Below are 21,117 nucleotides of genomic sequence, written 5' to 3' on the forward strand. Positions count from 1 at the left end.
GTCATAGGATTAAATCAAATTTTTTCTATCATCATTTTACTTTTTTTTTAATTATTCTCTAATTGCATTTAAATTTAAAAAAAGGCGTGAGGTATCATGTTTTTTAATAAACTTGTACCTTTTGTACTAAAACCATTCAAAATATTTTTAATTTTGTTCATGATTAATATAATAAAACTTAAATTTGATAATTTTAAAATAATGCATTTTGCACATCATTAATTGTATTTTCGAGAAAAGTAAATTCTCGTTGAAAATAACATTAACTCATATTTTCCTCATTTATTATAATTCAATCTCTATAGAGTTCTCTATACAGATTTATCTCGTTAAAGACACCTTAAATCTTCCTTGTTACCTATAGTAGTAAATCTATCATTTTTGTGGCCTTGAGATGTCCGATGTGCAAGGTCTCAGTCGTAGTACCTTCTTCACTAACTGTTGCCTTAAGGTACTCTTGTCCTTAAGGCTGTTTCTGAGAAGGCACGACGATTGGTGCAGGTCTGGAACGAAGATTTTCTGGAAAAGGCCAGTAGGATGGAGAGCATTGAACGAGATAAAATCAGGTATGTTATAAGATTTATTTCTTTTTTTATTACTTTCAACTAACGTATTGTTTCTGTTGTTTCAGGTTAGTGAGCGTATATTTTTGTACAAGGGATGCACATCGTGGGGAATGCTCTGCAAAAAAACGTAAGTTTTTTTAAATGTACATTTTCTTGGTTATTTTTTCTGGTTTATTTGGTTGTTCGTTTATTTCCCTGGAGATGGCGTGAGCGCGGTCCTGCAGGAGCTAAAGTCACCTGTGGGGCCCCTCACAGAAGCGAAGCAGTGTTGAGTTGACCTCTACAGGAGCTAAAGTCCCCTGTATGAGCGTCCTCACAGAAGCACGTTGGGTTGAGATCCGCAGGGGCTAACGTCCTCTGTGGAGGCTCCTCACAGAAGCAAAGAACATGCTTTCCTCTCGAAAGCAGCAGAGGTCCATTGGGTTGTTATGTCTATCGGTCTTTTTATTGGGTTGTTATGTCTGTCGGTTTTGCTTAAGAATGTATTTGATGATGCTTCATATTATCTAAGTTAAATTAAAATATAGAAAATCTCTAAGAGTAATTTTTATTTTCTTAAATTAAACATGTAGGTGTAGGTAATTTTCTTTAACTTTTTAATTTTTTTAACTCACTTTTATTTAATTATTACTATTTTAGAGTAAACGCATGTCAATATCTAGCATTTCGATAACTAAATGTTTCATACAAATAGTCTAAATTTTCTAAATTTATTTTTATATTTTCAATTCAAGTTCAGATATAATTCTAGGCCCCAAGAATCAAGTTTTTTAAGTTGTGTAGTAGAGGTTTTTATGGCTTTCTGGTCACTATTAGTATTAGTATTTTCTGTAATTTTAAACTAAATTTAATAGAATAATCATCCTATTCTAGTCTCTGTAATGTTGAATCGAGGGTGCTGAGATAATGAGGATTCCAAGTCTTTTATTGTTTTAGTGTTTTCTTTTTAACGTTATTTGGGATTAGATTCTCTCTGATTTAAACTATTATTTCAAAAAAAAAACTTTTATTAACTATAATTAATATCATTCTTCATATTATCTTAGTCAAATTGAAATCTAGAAAATGTCTAACAGGTATTTTTATTTTCTTAAATTAAACGTGTAGGTGTAGGTAACTCTCTATAACTTCCTAATTTTTTAACTCACTTTCTTTTACTTATTACTACTTTAGAGTAAACGCATGCCAATATATAAGCATTCAATAATTAAATTTTCAATAAAAATAGTCTAAATATGTTTTAAACTTATTTTTTGTATTTTCAATTCAAGTTCGGGTATGATTCTAGGGCCTAGAAAAAAGGAATCGAGTTTTTTCGTAGTGCAGTAGAAATTTTTAGGACTTTTTGAGGTCATCATTAGTTCAAGTTTAAATTTTTGAGGTTCAAAACTTAACAGGGTCATATCTAAGTCAGGTTTATTTTCTTACAAGAGTAGGTCTTGGCGCTCTACAAAGACTGATAGCCTCTATGAGCTTCCGTTTGAGTCGACATCTTCAGATGATTTTTGTAGGGTTCTTGTGTCTTATAGGTTTGCCTGGTTGAAGATATACTTTGTTTGAAGCTGTATACAACAGGTCAGAGTCATGTCGGAGCCAAATTGAGGTCTACATAATCTCTATGTACATGGTTGTCTTTTTTTTTTGTTATTATTTTTTACAGGTATTGGTATGAGCTTTAGAGGGAACCACTGCAGCCAGTTTGAGTCGATGCCTGCAGAATATGTTTGTGTGGTTCTTGTGTTTCATAGGTTCACATGGGTTGAAGTTCTACTACGTTTGATGTAGGAATGAGAATATAATGATCCACAAGTACGAGTCTTCCTAGGAACTACTGCAGCCTACTTGATTCAACGCCTTCAGATGATTATTGTATGGTTCTTCTTGTATCTTATGGATTTACGTTGATTGAACATCTACTTTGTTTGAAGCTGTATGCAACAGGTTTGAGGGTCATGTCGAAGCCAAATTGAAGTCTACAAAATTTCTATGTACATATATGATACTCTTTTGTTGCTTCTATGTTTTTACAGCAGTAGTTCCAGATGCTCTAGTACTATCAGTCTTTGTATGAGTCTCCAAGGAACCACCGCAGGGTCATTTTCAGTAGATATCGTTAAGGTCGTCTGCATGTATTACAGGTTCATATTGGTTCATGTTCAGTGTTTCAATTTTTTCAGCTCCAAGCTCTTCAGGGACTAACGTTTGTGTATGAGCAGCACTGTAGGTATTGTGGATTGGTTGTTGCATATCCTTTTTTTCAGGGCGCTATATGTGGAATTTTTGGCAGGGTAGTGTTAAGTGCTGTGAAGATATCAGACAGATTTTGAGTGTGAAAAAAAAAAATTCAATGTAAAAAATATATAGTGATACATACTACAGGTAAGACAGGGAGACGCGATATCCCCAAAGTTGTTTACAGCAACACTAGAAGAAATCTTCCGTCAACTGGACTGGACCAATAAAGGATTGAAAATAGATGGGAAATATCTTAACAATCTCAGATTTGCTGATGACATAGTCCTAATTGCCAATAGTCCTGAAGAACTACAAGCCCGAATTAACGAACTAAATACAGCCAACTGTAGTGTAGGTCTCAAAATTAATATATCTTCTACAATACAGAGCTCGGGATCTCTACCATCAGAAAGCAACAGAAGAATTAAGTTAGCATGGAGTAGTTGTGGAAGAAACTTAATCATATTCAAATCCAGAATGCCACTTTATCTAAAGAAGAAAACATTCGACCAATGTGTACTACCAGTCATGACCTAGGCAGGCGAAACCTGGACAATTAAAACGGACATTATAAGGAAACTGCAGGACGCACAACGCTCAATGGAACGAAATATGCTGGGAATAACCAAGAGAGACCATAAAAGAATAGAGTGGATACGACAAAAGACCCTCAAAAGTCAAATCCCTCAAGTGGCAATAGGCAGGATACCTGGCAAGAAGGACGGACAACAGATGGGCCAGAAAAATTACAGCATGATGCCCACAAGGAATTAAGAGACCTAGAAGACCATGATATTAGGAAATTAGCGGGGATAACTTGAGCTCGCATAGCCAACAATAGACAACAATGGGCCCAACTACAAAGAGATTATCTAAATATGTGACGGAGGCTACACCATAGTGTTTGTTGAACAATCTGTTAATGACTACAGGTAAGAAAGTATTTTCTTACAGCTTTATAATTTTCTAGATTTTGAAATCTGTTTTTTTTATTTTTTAGATAAAATCATCTGCATAGAAACTGAAGTGTACAAATAAAATATACCTAGTAGATGTCTAAGTAAGAAATTTTATGAAAAAAAAGCGTAAAAATATGTGGCAAATTTGTGAATTATTTTGGTAAACCATAATATTTATTATTATAAGACAAAATTCTAGTTTATAATTATATTTGTATTTTTATAGTCATTATATCAATACTAATACTTTTTTTTCTTTTTTGTATCAAACTTCCAGGGAATATTTATCGAAAATCTGAATCAAATTATACAGGGTGTTTCAAAACAAATGCGAAAAACTTCAGGGGGTGATTCCTTGTTCAAAATAAAGGGTAGTTTGCTTCATAAACGTTGGGTCAAAAGTATGGAGTCTAAAAGGAGGAGGCGAATCGAACGCAAAAATTATGGGCCCAGTTTTTGAGATCTAAATGAAGTTCGAAAATCGCCGTTAGGGGCGCTTGTGATGATTGGGATACTAGAAATACACAGCTTCTTATGGCAAGAATAACTATTTTGTTATAAATTATAGAGCCAAGTTAATTGAAATAAACTACCCCTATCATTCTTGTGAACGAAATTTAAAGAAAATCTTATCAAACACATGCAAAAAATTAATTTGATAGTTTAGTTTGTTTAAAAAGTTTTTTTATCTTTGTATTTTTTGATAAAACTCACCGATTTGAAATTAAAAAATAAAATGTAAAGCATTACATGTCAGGACAAAAACATTTTCTGATAAAGAATCTAGTGGGCTGCTGTAATTTTTTTAGGAAAAAATCTAGTCGGCCGCTGTTACTTTTTTAGGATGTTCCTAATATTATTTTATTTGACATTACTCTACTGCAATACGTTATTATCTAGATGATTATTATTATCGTTATTTTCACTAGATTCTTAATCTAAAAATGTTTTTTGTCCTGACATGTAATGCTTAATATTTTATATTTTAATTTCCAATCGGTGAGTTTTATCAAAAAAACCCAAGAGGTAAAAAAGTTTCTAAACAAACTAAACTATCCAAATTAAAGCATTTGCATGTGTTGATAAGATTAATGATAAGATTTTTCTTTAAATTTCGTTAACAAGAATGATAGGGGTAGTTTATTTCAACTCCTTCCACTCATTTTAAAAAAGTAAAAAAATTACCTGAAAGTGTGTTTTCATAACAGTAATGCTTCCATAAAATTTCATTAGTTATCTTTTCGTTTTCAAGATAAAAAATAAAAACATTAATTTTCCGCCATCTTTGTACCGCGATCTCTCCCTAATGGTTGACTTTTGACCCAACGTTTATAAAGCAAACTACCCTTTATTTTGAACAAGGAATGACCCCCTAAAGTTTTTCGCATTTGTTTTGAAACACCCTGTATATTCCTTCACCATAAAGTCAAGAAAATCTTGGAAAACGGAAAAAAGAAATAAATATATGGATAGGATTAGAAGATAAAATTTTAAGATATTAGTAGCAGCTGCCAAATTGTTTTGGTTTTTCAAATAGCTACTCGCTACGGTGAGAACAACAATTATTACTTTATATTATTTTTTAACCTCTTATTGTTACCTTTTCTCAAGATTTTATATGAGTATATTAATAAACTCTTAAAAAAACTAATGTTTATTTAATATTTCAGGTTAAAACTATGTTGGATCTTCCTTCTTGCAAGAATTTGAAGATGGGAGGCAGTTGTGAAGCGATGGACCTACAAAAAATAGGTAAGCATTTCGTTAACTTATATTTTATCTCCTAAACTCTCTGGTTTCTCTAATATATTATTTATTGATATTTTTCTTTTTATTTTAGATCATTTTTTTTTGTAAATGTACATTAAAACAGGGAAAAATCAAAGATATAAAGTTGATAATGGACGACACAGAAGTAGCAGACTATTGTAAAGTCTGGTATCACAGAAAATACTTAGCAAATGGAACATGAAGAAGAAGATGAGTCTTATAGCACAATATAGGGTCAATGCGATAGAGGTAACATTTTACCTAGTTTAAGATAATAATGTTTATATCATAATTTCTTAAAAATATCAAGTTAGTGGATTAATAGCCATTGTAGGCATATATTTTATCGAAGAATGCTGACAGGACTAAAATAAGCTTTATGTTTTATCTTTTACTCTTTAGAAGGGAGATGGTGGTTTATGTCGTAGAATACATTGCAGCAGTTAATATCCTGTACTTGGTATATTGATATTGGTATATTTATGATTATTCTTTTCTTAATTTACTGTATTTTCTTGTTTCCTGTAATGCCAGAATAAAATCTTGACAATATGGTGAAGGTAGAATTTTGAGCCTATTGGATTGACAAAATCCTTGATTATGGATAAAATTAAGATATTTTTTATAATATTTTTTCTGCGTTAATACCACATATAATATTATGCTTTGTGGTGTGGAAAATAACTGTTAAGATATCTTCTTATATCAAGGATATAAAAATCTTAAGGTAGCAGGAAAATAAATGCAATATGTATAAGCAGAATTAAACAAGGTAACTATTAATGTTGCTGATTCTACAATTTTAATGGAATGTTATAAAACTTTTAACTAAACTACAGCATTTAAAAAATTCAAAAAAAAAAGAAGAAACTTGAATACACCTCTTTTAATTTTTTTTACTACTGAAAATAATTCCAAAATAATTTGCAATCTGGCAAGTATCTCTGACTCTGTGACTATTTGCAGCAAATAATCCCTTCAAGGTTATCCACCGTATCCACGCGTTTACCATTTTAAAGGCATTTTCAAGATAATAGAATATACTTTGAATTATGCTTGTTTAAAATCTAATAATTATTTTTTCGTATTTTTGTTTATACATAGGGAGTTTTCGTTGCTTTAAAAAAATTCAACGGAACGGTTAACGGATACGTAACCATAACCGCTATTTTGACAGATAAAAAAACAGTTTTCGGACTTTCGGTTCATCGGTTCGGAGCCGACATACGATACGATAACCGAAAACTGACAGATTTTTGGTCACTTATTTGATTTTTGGTTTTTGTATTGTTGTTTGATTTGAAAGTGCTTTATATGACTTTATTGGGTATCGCTATATAGGATGGACAATTTAATTTTATTGGACTCTAGTGATGAATCGGATTTGGAGGATGCTATGTTGTTGGAAGGATTTGAAAACAACATCGAATATCGAGCAGAGTTTAACCTAGAAATATTATCTGACCAAGAGTGCAAAGCTAATTTCCGCTTTGAAAAAAAGAGACATTCCTCGATTAGTTGAAGCACTAAGAATTCCCAACGAGTTTAACACAGATAAAATAAGTAATCAAAACATAAACAAAATAGAACGAGGTTAGGTTAGATCTGTATTTTTCAATGGCTAATTTTAATTTGGCTAACGTCCGTAAAATATCGGCAGTTAGCGGTTACGATATACGATAATCGAAATTGAAATGTCAAAGTTGTCAATTAGCGTTAACCGGATTTGCAATTTGTAAGCAACGAAAACTCCCTAATTGATTTAACCTTAAAACAAACGTCAGATTTTTCCGCGAGTGTCATTACAAAATACAATACAAACTTTTAAAATTTTACCTTGTTCTGTATCTTAACTATTCCGCTATGCAGAGGGATAACTGACTATGCATAAAATTTGTGCAATATCATAGTTTATTGCGCAATACGATATGTGTTGATACAGAGATCGGTACATATAATTCTCGAATTCCGTAAGTACTCTTGTTTTTACTTATCAGTTATCTCGAAAGTCGCACGTTTTGCAAGTGTCCAGACCGAAAAATGGGGCTTTTAACCGAAGGAACCCCGCTGTCCTGGGAAGAGACGAAGAAACTAGCCTCGCACGTACGCGAACACGGAATCAAACAGTTCATCAACATCTATAAAAAATTAAAAGAACGAAAGGGAGATGTCTTAAAATGGGGTGACGAAATCGAGTACATCATCGTCAAGTTCGAACACGAGAAACAGGAAGCCAAGGTGAGTCTTCGGGCAGTGGAAATGCTAGAAGTTTTAAACGAAGCCGAAATTCAAAACCCCAACACGGTTAAATTCTTATGGAGGCCTGAATTCGCCGCATATATGATAGAAGGAACCCCGGGAAAGCCCTACGGGGGCACGTTGGCGCATTTTAACGTCGTGGAGAGTAACATGAGAAACAGACGTGAGGAAGCTAGTGAATTGTTGAAGGAAAACGAGTGTCTGATGACTCTGACGAGTTTTCCTAGGTTAGGGTGCCCCAATTTCACCGTTCCTCCATCACAACCAACTCCAAACGAGGGGGGAACAAAGTCCTTGTTTTTCCCGGATGCTGCAGTGTTTCCTGGACATCCTCGGTTCATGAATTTAGTGAGAAATATAAGGAAACGAAGAGGTGAACACGTAGCTATAAATTTACCAGGTAGGTATAGAGAAATTAATGAAAGTTGGCGTGCATGTGTCATCAAAGACATTGAAATTATTGCAAATTAAGTGTGTATTCCGTTGCTTACCTTGGTTATGGTTTTATGTTCCGTTTCTATCGGTTTCCTGAAAGTTTTCTTATTACGGAACACGGTTCCTGAAAAATTTGGTTATAACCATAGATAAAAGAAAATAATCCAAAAGCAATGGTGGTAGGCAGTAAAGGTAAATAAATTTCTTTAACTAAATAAAATGACTTTTTAGGACTATTTAAATTTATCATGCAGCCATTGTTTCTTAAAGTGAGGAATATTTAAAGAAAATGAAAAACAAGACAACAAGTAAGGGTGTGAATGTTTTGTAAGATATAAAAATATAAATATTGATTAGATTTGTTTATTTATTGTTGATCTGTTTTGATATTGGTCCTGCAAATCTTCACTTGAGCTGTCTAACGAGTTTTACAGTTTATTAACAAAGCACTTTTCAATATTAAACTCCATTGAAAAGAAGAAGCAAACGTAAAAGCAGAGAATGGGTACATTAAAAATGCACATAAAATGCAAGCTAAATTTTATAATTTTCAAACCAAACCGTTTTGATGACAAGCACGCCAAATTTTATCGATTTTCATGTAATTTACATGATGGTTTTGTCTTAGAAAAAAACTAGCTGTTCCTTTACGAAATGTCAAAGTTTTCAGGGATAAAAACACGAAGATTCCCGTCGACGATTCGCACCGGATCCGGAAGGCGGCGTTGCCAGATTGTGTGTATTTGGACGCGATGGGATTCGGAATGGGGTGTTGTTGTTTACAGTTGACTTTTCAGGCTTGTAACATCGACGAAGCTAGGATTCTGTACGACCAGTTGACACCACTGTGCCCCATTATGGTAAGGTATACAGGGTGGTTTGGTTTGGTTTTTCCAAATCATTTCTGAAGTAACGTCAATATTTGGATCAAAATTGGTGTCTGGGAGATTTTTGACATGAGAAATTTGATTTTGATGTCAATATGACTCCTACTTGTATCTTTTTCTGTTTCGGAATAAAGATTTAAATCACAAATCGTGTCCAAAAAGACTTAAATTTTAAGTCAGCTTTCGAAAAATTACTTAAAATCAAATGACTTAAGTCATTAAAATGATTTAAATAAAAAAAGACTTAAGTTTTCTGAGAGCTTGCAGCTCTGATATACAGGGGTGTTCACCACATACGACACGGAGTATTGTAGCTAAACGATCAGATTTTTACAAATTATAAGTTTTGGGTTCGTTGAAAGACTAATTAGAGCTACAATTTAAAAATAATTTTGCAAGATACAGAGTGTCCCAAATAAGTAAAAAATATTATAGTTGAATTTTTTTAAATGGAACACCCTGTATATTATTCTATTTTTAGATTCTACGACTGAAATAAAGGAAATTTGATTAAGGTTTATTGCGCTTAAACCTTACCGTTTTTGAAATATTTTCAATTTTGTGAAATTGCAGTAAAAAATTTAAGGCCTCATTTCTCCAAGGGTATTAAAAGTTTTAATACTAAATATTTACTGAAGATTATTTATTGATCAGATATTATATTGCAATAATAAAAATTACACAACCTTATACAGAGTGTTCAAAAAATTATATTAAATAATTACTAGCCTTAAACGGCAATAACTTGTTTAATTTAAATGGGACACCCTATATATTTTACTTGAATCAGATGCACAATTTAATTGTCTATCAAATTGTATTGTACCATTCTTTGCCTATTTCTTCAAGTTTTCGTAGAAAATGCATTTTATATTATTTAGACCTCATTTATCACTATACCCATGGAATATTGACATTTTAGATTTTTTTACACAGCAATTTTTTTTACAATTGGATAGACAATTAAATTGTGCATCTGATTCTCGTAAAATATACAGGGTGTTCCATTTAAATTAAACAAGTTATTGCCGTTTAAAGCTAGCAATTATTTAAAATAAATTTTTTGACACCCTGTGTAAGGTAGTATTTCGTTTATTATTGCAACACAATATCTGATCAATAAATAAACTTCAGTAATTATTTAGTATTAAAAACTTAGATACCCTTGGAGAAATGAAGCCTTAAAATTTTTACTGCAATTTCATAAAATTGAAAATATTTCAAAAACGGTAAGGTTTAAGGGTAATAAACCTTAATCAAATTTACCTTTATTTTAATCGTAGAATCTAAAAATATAATAATATACAGGGTGTTCCATTTAAAAAAATACAACTATAATAGTTTTAACTTATTTGGGACACTCTGTAAAAATATTTTTAGATTGTAGCTCTAATAGTCCTTCAACGAACCCAAACCTTACAATTTGTAAAAATCTATGTATGTGGTGAACAACCCTGTATACTGAGTAATTTTGTCTCTTTTGCTATGATTATTTTTATAGAACAAACACACTATTATAAAATAGTATATTGTAAAATAGTGTTCCATATCTTGCATAAAAAATTAAAAAAAAAATTAATTTTCTTTTTTAGCTAGCATTTTCCGCGGCCTCTCCCATACACAGAGGATTTTTGACAGACATAGACTGTCGCTGGAACATAATTTCCGGTTCCGTAGATTGTCGAACCGAAGAAGAACGCGGTTTAAAACCCTTGAAAGAGAATAAGTTTGTTATCAAGAAATCTAGATACGATTCCATAGATTCATATTTATCACCGCAAGGTGAAAAATACAACGACATTCCTATTTTGTACAACGAGGAGGATTACAGGAAACTGAGAGATAACGGCATAGATCACCTGTTGGCACAGCATATCGCGCATTTATTTATTAGAGACACTGTGTCGCTGTTTTCTGAGAAGATCAATCAGAACGATGAGGAGGATACGGATCATTTTGAGGTGAGAAAAATACATTCTTTTTAATTTTATACAGGGTGTTTCGAAGCGGAATCGGACCCATGTTGTAAAAAATAATTCGTATTTTTACATGAAGAATCTCCCCACGAATACCCACTAAATACAAGAAATATTGTTTTGAAATGCCTTATCACTTTTGCTACGATTATTTTTATAGAACACACTATTGTAAAATAGTGTTCCATTTGAAAAGCATCAATAACTTGGGATTTTACGGGATATTTTTGATCAATTCTGTGTTAATCAAAGTGCGTATTTAGAATCTCGGAAATGAAACGTCATATTGAAAATCTAATAACGTCAACTTGTAAGGCAGAAAAAGTAGGAATGGGAACGTGAAATTTGTGTTGTAATCTCTTTCCAAACAGAGTCAATATATGATTTTTTTTCTGAAATATAGAATATACAGTCGACCAATTGGCAGACGATGCGATTCAAACCTCCACCTCCTCACTCAACTATTGGCTGGAGGGTGGAATTCAGACCATGTGAAGTACAAGTGACGGATTTCGAAAACGCCGCTATAGTTTGTTTCGTCGTATTGTTAACCAGAGTTATACTGTCCTATCAGTTGAATTTCCTCATTCCAATCAGTAAGGTAAGCCAATAAATTGTGTTTTGACAATTCTTAACCATAGATCATTGATAAATGAAACAAGTTTAGATTGGAAAGTGCCCATAAGGACCATGTAAATACTATTTGGCGCTGTTCTTGCAACGGTTGCTCTCCAAAGTTTTTGATAATTTTGGAGCGGTTCGGCTTTTTCCAGAATTATGTCTCCAAATATATTACTTATTCAAATTTATTATTATTACTATTACTACCTATTACTAAGACTTATAAGAATAAATACTAAAAACAGAATTAAATAAATGTTTATAAATAAAAAAGTACTTTCACTAAACATTATCTTTTAAGTAAGAATTTGATATAGGTCGTTTTCTGCTCAGCAAGGCAGAGATCATACGAAAACAAAATATTTACAAGTGCTTATACATTTTATTAGAAAGCCAAATTATGTTGAAGATTGCTAAAGGTATGTACTTTTCTACTGTACGTATATTATTTGTTAAAATCCTTCATACCTTTGTTCTGCAGATATCAAACTTTCACTTTTTTTCCAAATATCGATATATTGAATGATGTAGATCTTTTGAGTTACCAATAGTTACCAACACAGGTAGTTACAGTCACAGGGAGTTCAAGCTTAACAGGTGAATGCCCAAAAAGATTCATTTCAATCGGATAGTATTAAAAACAAAACAACTCCATCAAAAGGCACTGAGTTTAAAAAATTGTCTTAGATACTTACTATATATGAATTTACAATTATCGAGTGTTAAAATTAAAATTAAAATATCTAACTTATTTATTATTTTCAAAATAAAATATATTTTTTTAAAATAAATTATAGAGGGTGTCACAGGATTACAAATTAATTAAAAAAAAACTGCTAAAGAGTTTTTTGATATCATAATTTTATGTATTTGGCAATAGTTTAGAATACGGTTTTTGTGTGTCATGTACGAATAATATCATAGTTTTATTATCTTGTATTTATTTATTAGTAAATTAAGTTGCAATGCCGTCTCTAATAGAACAGCCTCAGAGCGAGATTTATGACGTCACGCTAGTTAGATACTACGGATTAATAAATATGTTGGAGAATACATGGAAACATAATTATTTCTCGTATTTTTGGTTTGTATTTTAAAAATGATATAATTTACATGAAATATACATAATATACAGTTAATAAATATATATATATATATATATATATATATATATATATATATATATATATATATATATATATATTTATATACCTATAGTAATAAATACTTTGGCAGATAAAACTATAAACCATACAAATGCAGCAAATGTTTTACAATATGGCTGAAATCGTACTCCATAGTCAATGTAGATATTTTTTGTGTTAAGAATAATAATTTAAAAAAATATGTGGTCATCTTTTGACAAGTTTATATTAGTTTATTAATTGCAGTAAACATTATAATATATAAGTAAATTTTGTGATTGCAAATAATTAAAATTAGATTATAATTAAATTAGATCGATTTTCAAACCCCAAAATTTAAAATATATTTTACATTTTACCCATTATCTTATGCACCAACTATTCATTATTTGTATATTGTAAAACATTTGCTGCATTTGTATGGTTCATAGTTTATTTGCCAAAGTATATATTACTATAAATAGGTATATATTATATTGTATTTATTAACTGTATATTATGTATATTTCATGTAAACTATATCATTTTTAAAATACAAACCAAAAATACGAGGAATAATTATGTTTTCCATGTATTGTACAACATATTTATTAATCTGTGGTATCTAACTAGCGTGACGTCATAAATCTCGCTCCGTGGCTGTTCTATTAGAGACGGCATTGGTCTAATATTTAGAAATGTCAAAAGCTGATGACATTTTACTTTTGTCAATTATGACATTTCGTGTTGATTTTTGCAAGACTGTCACTTGTTTTATTATTTTCCTTTTCTATTTCACGAAAGTAAAAAGAGTTACCTATCTGATTCGTTCAGGCACTCAATTTAAAGAATATCAGTAACTTTTTCGACAGAGGGATTTTATATTTGCCATGTTGGTAAAAAATAACGGTCAAAATTCAAAGTTATTAATTTTATAGACTATATATACAGTCCTGGGAAAATGGACGCTTTAAAGACTTTTCGGTTTTTTTAATACGGGCGGTTTAAATTTTGAAAGATTTCGAGCCGAGCATTCCAATCTAAATTTATTTCCTTTATCTATGCCATAGATTATATTAGAGGAAAGTAACCACTAACTTCGAGGTTATGAATGAAGCTTAGGACCATTTATTCAACGTTTCAGGTAGACGAAAATATACAGAACGCTCAGAAAAGAAACGCACTGAAAGATCAGAAATTCTGGTTCAGAAAGGATATAACGACTGATGTCAGCCCGCCCGAGGCTAACCAGTGTTGTAAAGGCACAAAATGCGAAACCACTGAGTGCGATTTGATTGGTCTGATGACGGTGAACGAAATCATCAACGGCAAGGTATTGACGAATCACCTGTAAAAAAATCTTTGTAATTTTTTAAAAAGTAATACAGAGTGTTAAATATTTTCGTTAGCAAGGAGAATTTCCAGGGCTGATACCGCTGATCAATAGTTATTTGAACGGAATGGATGTGGACGCTGACACTCACTGTACTATTCAGCAGTATCTTAAGTTCATTCAGAAGAGAGCCAGTGGTGAAATTCATACTACGGCGTCGTTTATTAGGGATTTCGTCACGAATCATCCGAATTATAAGTAAGAAAAATACAGGGTGTCCCAGAAATAAGTGCAAGTATTTTAAGGGGTGATATATCTCGATAAAAGAAACATATTTTCTCTTTGTCGTCCAAAATAACGGAGTTATTTACTTTGAAAATTCCAAAAAAAATGATTTTTTGCTCAAATTTTGAGAACCAGTGGATCTTTTTCTGGATTTTCTTTCTTGTAAATTTAATCTACTACCTATGTTGCCATATTATCAAAAAAATATGTTTTTTAACGAAAAACTAAAAAAAATTCCAAATTTTTTTTTTTAAAATTTCGAATTTTCAAAAAAAAAATTACGTGAAAAAAAAACCCTCATAGGCGTGTTTCTGGAGTTGAACTACACTACCAGTTAAAATACTTGCACTTATTTCTGGGACACCTTGTATAGTTTTCAGAGAAATAAGTGGACATAGATGCGTTTTAAGGTGCCTCTATGTGTACTTATTTCTCTATACAGGGTGTAATGCAATCATTCGTTGGGAGATTCCTCACGTAAAAATAAGATTTATTTTTCATATCAACATAGGTCCGATTCTGCTTTGTTTCGTAGCTACAGGGTGTCTCAATATAATAATCTTTTAATTTATTATAATTTTCTTCCAAATGCTTTTAGCGATTCGAATGAAATTTTGAGGGTAACGTACAAATGGGTTATCACTGGAATATCTTTCAAAAAAAAAAACATGTACACCACTGTCTTTTTCTCTTTTGATATCAAAATTATGTAGGCTGTTTAATGCCAATTAAAAGTTATCTTTTGGGATTTTGTCGTATTCGGCCTCCTTGATGAGACAAACGCAATTTTATTAATCACAATAAAATTAAAATTAAAATAAAATTACCAAATTATATATTTTACCTAATTTATTATTAAATATTATTGCTATTAGTTATTATTAATATTAGTCCAACGTACAGCAATTTCAAATAATGATATTTTTTTAAGATAATTACAAAAAACAATTTAAATTTTTATAACAGCCTGTAACTCTAAAACTATGCATTTCCATACCCATGTTTACAGGAACTTTTTTCATATTTTTTGATGAGGAATCGATGGGTACTTATTTAAAACTTTCTCAAGTTATGGTGGGTTCATACAGCCAAATAAAATAAAATAAGAATAAAATAAAATAAAATAAGAAAGTTGGTTATATGGGATACCGTACATGCGTTCATACAGCCAAATAAAATAAGAAGTCTTTATCTTTTAACTTCTTGTTTTATTTTATGTGAAAACGGCTTTGCGCACGCTTAATTCTAACCTACAAATATTTTCAGTTTGATTTAATTTGTTTTATAATTTCACATAAGTAAAATGTATAATATAGTAGGCAACGAATAAATAAATATACTATAAATAGTAAAATTACTATAAACAATCGTAAAAGTTAACTTTTATCCAGCCTCATCGTACTGCGCATGAGCAAATATATATTTCTTATTTTATTTTATTTGACTGTATGAACGCACACAAATAAGAATTCCTTATTTCTTATTTTATTTTATTTTTATTTTATTTGGCTGTATGAACCCACCATTAATGATATTGTCAAGGTGTATGTGGCGCCATCTGTCGGAGAAGCGCGTAACTAAAAAACGTGTATTGCTGGTTGCCTACAAGAAATCTGAAGACATTTTTTTGTTGAGGCGCCATCTCTTAATCAAGTCGACAAGTAAGCGAATCAGACAACAGAATTTACTGGTAGATGGCAGAAAGTTACCGATAATTTTAGAACGTTCCAGAAACACTCACCACAGCTATATAAAAGGGCGCGATCGGCAATTGGGACAGTTTGAAGTTTGATAATACCGCGTTTTAAATTGTGAATTAATTGGCGAAGGTGTCAGAAACGTTAGAGTAATAGTAGTTGCATAAATTGTGTTGTAAATAGTATAAGTTGTGTGTACAGTGTGAGAAAAATAAATTCGTTAAGTAGTTTATCGTGAGTTTAAATTAGTGGACCCACGGAATCCGTAACAATATTAATTTTTTTTTTAAAGGTTGCTATTAGACTTGGATCAAGGCAAATTAATAAAATTGCGTTTATCTCGTCAAGGAGGCCGAAATCGACAAAATATCAAGAGACACCTTTTAATCGGCATTAAACCGCTTACACTATTTCGCTAACAAGAGCAAAAAAAGTCAGCGGCGTACATGCTTTTTTTTTAGAAAAATATTCCAGTGATAACCCATATGCGCGTCCCTGGTGAATATGTCGACACTTTTGTAGCTTTAAAATCGTCGTATTTATAGTAACTTTTACCCTCAAAATTTCATTCAAAACGCTAAAAGCACTTGCAAGAAAATTATAATAAATCCAAAAAAATATTAAGACTGCAACACCCTGTAGCTAGGAAACAAAGCAGAATCGGACCTATGTTGATAGAAAAATAAATCTTATTTTTACGTGAGGAATCTCCCCACAAGAGGGTACCTGTATATTTTTTTGGTACCCTGTATATTTTTTTGGCATGTAGACTTTTTATTCCATTTTTGAGCGTGCTAAACATATCTTCACTTATTTTGGAGTAGTGCTTATATTTATACGTTTTGAATATAGTTTTTTCAAAAAAAAAAATACTTAAACTAAATAATATACAGGGTGCGTCAAAAAAAATTACGGCAAATATTTTTTTTATATTCATAATTTTTTTTACTGAAATTGTTGATTTTTTAGGCAAGATTCTGTGGTATCCGATGAAATCAACTACGACCTGTTGACCACTTTGAAAGATATTGAGCACGGCGAGAAATCTTGCCCCGAGCTGCTGGGTTACAGCGCCACCTCGAAAACTAGAGAAAACATACCGCATGCCTTAAAGAACGATTTTTAAATCAATTTTATGCCACAAAAACCTACACACATACATTCACACACACACACTGTTGAGTATTGTATTTTTATCGATTTTTACTTGTTAATTTTTTTTGTATTAAGTGCAATGCATTTTTTAGAGTTAGATCAAATATATACGTATATTAAAAAAAATCCAATTTTTTTGTTAGAAGATATTATATTTTATAGTCAGGTATTTAAAAAAAAAACAGATTAAAAACTTGTTTCAGTCTTATTGTTTTTTTTACACGATAATTTTGTTGCATACAGATTTTGGGTTTTTGTGTCCGCATTTTGGACATTCATACTTGGAGTCTGCATTTAAGTTACCCTGAAAATTAACAAAAATAAATATGAAGTGAAATTATTATTTGGGACAAATTATACAGGATGGTCCGAACTGTATTCCGTAAACTTCGGCAGCATATTCTGCAGATAAAAATATGTAAAAAAGTTCGTATAAATGTATGTCCTAAAAGGCTGAGTTTCGGAGATACAGGGTGTAGAAGTTTCATTTTTATTTAGATTTTTCCAAATAATTTCTGCAGCAACATCAATATTTGGATGAAAATTGGTGTCTAGGAGTTTTTTGATATGAGAAATTTTGATGATTTTGATGTCAATATGATTCCTACTTGTAGAGGGCGCCACCTACATGTTTTTAACTGGTTTGACGAGTAACAACGTTTTGTCCGTACCTGTATAATGGTGGGTTCATACAGCCAAATAAAATAAAATAAGAAATAAGGAATTCTTATTTGTGTGCGTTCATACAGTCAAATAAAATAAAATAAGAAATATATATTTGCTCATGCGCAGTACGATGAGGCTGGATAAAAGTTAACTTTTACGATTGTTTATAGTAATTTTACTATTTATAGTATATTTATTTATTCGTTGCCTACTATATTATACATTTTACTTATGTGAAATTATAAAATAAATTAAATCCAAACTGAAAATATTTGTAGGTTAGAATTAAGCGTGCGCAAAGCCGTTTTCACATAAAATAAAACAAGAAGTTAAAAGATAAAGACTTCTTATTTTATTTGTTATTTTATTTGGCTGTATGAACGCATGTACGGTGTCCCATATAACCAACTTTCTTATTTTATTTTATTTTATTCTTATTTTATTTTATTTGGCTGTATGAACCCACCATAAAACTACTGGGTAAAAAAATATACATTTACGGCATTTATTACGTAAAAAAGGTCTCTTGGTAAAAATCGCTACGGGCAATCGTTCTCAAGATATTTGGAGTCGAAATTATCAATACCTGTCATCATTGACATAAATTAAATATGTTGACTAAATACCGTATGATCGAAAAAAAACCTGCGTCCAGTTGGCTACATTTATACAAACTTTTTTACTTATTTTTATCTGTAGAATATGCTGCCGAAGTTTCCGGAATACGGTTCGGACCACCCTGTATATGTCCCAGAGAAGTAAGTAAACTTAGATGAGAAAAAAGATATAAGTAAAATAATAAGGCAAAAAATCACGAGGTGGTTTTGAAAAAAAAATACTGTTAAAAGAGCCATATCATATACCGGGTGTGTCTCAAACGTGGCTTGTGAAACCTCGAATATGTGAAACAAATTAGGATTGATTGACGTATCCAGTTGTTTTTAGTCACTTTCTGTTTCACCGGAAATGACTACAAATTTTGATTTTTAAATGACACCCTCAGTATATTTTTACTTTATTTAATAGAAAATTACACACTGAATAGAATGACATATCGTCACTTGTCAACTTTTGACATTTTCACGTATGGTTTATTTTAAATTGTAACATGCGGTTCATACGTCAATTTGACTCGAACAATTCACGTCAATTTGACTCGAAATACCAAGTGTGTGGTACCAAATTATTTGTAAAAAAATGCTTTTTTCAAGTATGCTAACGAGCCACCCTTATTCCATTTGAAAAAATTGAGATATGATTAAAAATACAATTTGGGAATCTTTTAACAAGACACGAAACACTTTAGACAATCAAATCTATTTTTCCAAGGCTCCTAGATTAAAAATTGGTGTTTTTAACACAGCCATGTCACTCTGAGCCACTTTTGAGACTCACCCTATGTATAAATGTAAAAGCCTTAGAACTCCTCTACCTTTACCTATTTCTCTGACTAAAATACCTGCCTTCAAACAGACGTAACAAAATATATGAGCACAGCCCATATGGTGGGGCAATATAGGGCTCAATTCACAGTGAGCACATTTAGTGTTGACAGTGAGCACCCTACGTTCAGCATCGATAAGGGAAGATTTCTGTTTTTTACTCGGAATGTATTGTTTTATCACCCTTTTTAATTTGTAGAAGTTTATCAGTGGAAGAGTATAAATCATAATCTCCTAAAATTAACAGTTTAAATGTTATTTTTTCATATACAACCACTGTTCTGTACACTGGAAGACCCTGTATACTCACAATAAATCCATTCCATAACAGTTCTCTAGTCATATACTTATTAGTAAAGCTACGTGAACCTGTCCCACTTGAATATACTTGATTTAAACCTAAAATTCTATCGCTAAGCCTCGGTTTCACTCCATTCTTCAAAAACACCGATATATTGATAAAATCCAATATTTTGTAGGCCACATACAGCGTAGAAATAGTCCTACTAATACTATGCGATGGAAACGAGTGCTCGCAGCGTATTTTAAAATAGTCTAAACAATTAAAAATAACGTATAAAGCTTTTTTAACGGTGGACATGTTCTCGTACTGGACATTTAACATTTGCTGACCAAAAGTGGACCCGTTGCGTAGAATTGAGTAGTTTAATATGCTAAATCTTAATAGAAGATTAATTTCTGGTTCCATACGTGCTAGAAAACCAGGCTGGAAATGATAGGATAGTATTTTGTGTAAAAATATAAGTTTTACTTACTGGTAAATGTTTAAATGCATTTTGAAGCAATTGACGGAATAATTTTTCTATTTCGCTGTCCAGAAATATAGCATTAATTTGCGTTACGCGTAATAACACGTCTTTACTCATATTTTTACTATATTTCAGTTTATATTAAAAATATTATATTTAAAACACATTTAAAATTAAGCTAGGTTAAATAAATAAAAACAAATCAATGTCAAAATCAGCTGTATGCTGGACGACTTCATAAAAAAATTAATCTGTAAGATTAATTAATAAACTAAGTAAAACACATGGTTTATAAGTATTTTGTTCACTTTACGAAACAGATTACGATAAAATAACCTTCGAGCGACATTTTCTAAATAGTTTGTTTATAATTTTTATTATGTAATTATTTAAAAATCTTGTTTTACTGGTTGCCTGACTTTTAGTTAGTAAAATCAATGAGGTTATTGGGTAAAATTAATTAAATTAGAAATTCATTAAAAGTTAGTTATTTAGAGGAAATAAAAAAGTGTTTTGAAAATTTCCTAATATTTTTCTCTGTAAAATAGTTTTTGAAATACTTAGTTTTTAGAAATAAAGAAAAAAAAATTTCGTGAAAATTCGAAATTTTTTTAAAAATTTTTTGGAATTTTGTTTCGTTTTTAGTTAAAAAAACATAATTTCTTGATAATATGGTCACATAGGTATTATTAGATTGAATTTTCAAGACAGAAAATCCAGAAAAGATCCAGTGGTTCTCAAAATTTTTGCAAAAAATATTTTTTTTTGGAAATTTTCAAAGTAAAATAACTCTGTTATTTTGGACTTATTTGAAAAACGATAAAGAGAAAATATGTTTCTTGTTTATCGAGATCTACCAGCCCTTAAAATACTTGTACTTATTTCTGGGACACCCTGTATAAGAGAATAACCAGAGGAATAACTATCATTTCAACAG

At 31.1% G+C, this 21,117-nt stretch overlaps 2 protein-coding genes across 3 annotated transcripts; one reads left to right on the plus strand and one right to left on the minus strand.

The window, feature by feature from the left end:
• The first annotated feature begins 7,299 nt into the window (after positions 1-7,299).
• LOC115876280 (glutamate--cysteine ligase catalytic subunit) lies at positions 7,300-17,504 on the plus strand. The gene is made up of 7 exons (XM_030892000.1): positions 7,300-8,189; positions 8,888-9,084; positions 10,704-11,072; positions 11,491-11,688; positions 13,977-14,165; positions 14,242-14,423; positions 17,117-17,504. The coding sequence occupies exons 1-7, from the start codon at positions 7,571-7,573 to the stop codon at positions 17,271-17,273; spliced, it is 1,911 nt and encodes a 636-aa protein (XP_030747860.1). The 5' UTR covers positions 7,300-7,570; the 3' UTR covers positions 17,274-17,504.
• Positions 17,329-20,522, minus strand: LOC115876283 (peroxisome biogenesis factor 2). Of its 2 annotated transcripts, none has more exons than XM_030892005.1 (4): positions 20,187-20,522; positions 19,721-20,137; positions 19,432-19,644; positions 17,329-17,606 (listed from the first exon to the last, which is right to left on the minus strand). In XM_030892005.1, the coding sequence occupies exons 1-4, from the start codon at positions 20,295-20,297 to the stop codon at positions 17,520-17,522; spliced, it is 828 nt and encodes a 275-aa protein (XP_030747865.1). In that variant the 5' UTR covers positions 20,298-20,522; the 3' UTR covers positions 17,329-17,519. The 2 variants fall into 2 exon arrangements, with proteins under 2 accessions (XP_030747865.1, XP_030747866.1); XM_030892006.1 differs by having other exon boundaries at positions 20,183-20,522.
• Between the last annotated feature and the right edge of the window lie 595 nt (positions 20,523-21,117).

Source organism: Sitophilus oryzae, unplaced genomic scaffold (genome assembly GCF_002938485.1).
Source record: "Sitophilus oryzae breed Bouriz unplaced genomic scaffold, Soryzae_2.0 scaffold_1430_pilon_pilon, whole genome shotgun sequence".
Lineage (NCBI taxonomy): Eukaryota > Metazoa > Arthropoda > Insecta > Coleoptera > Curculionidae > Sitophilus > Sitophilus oryzae.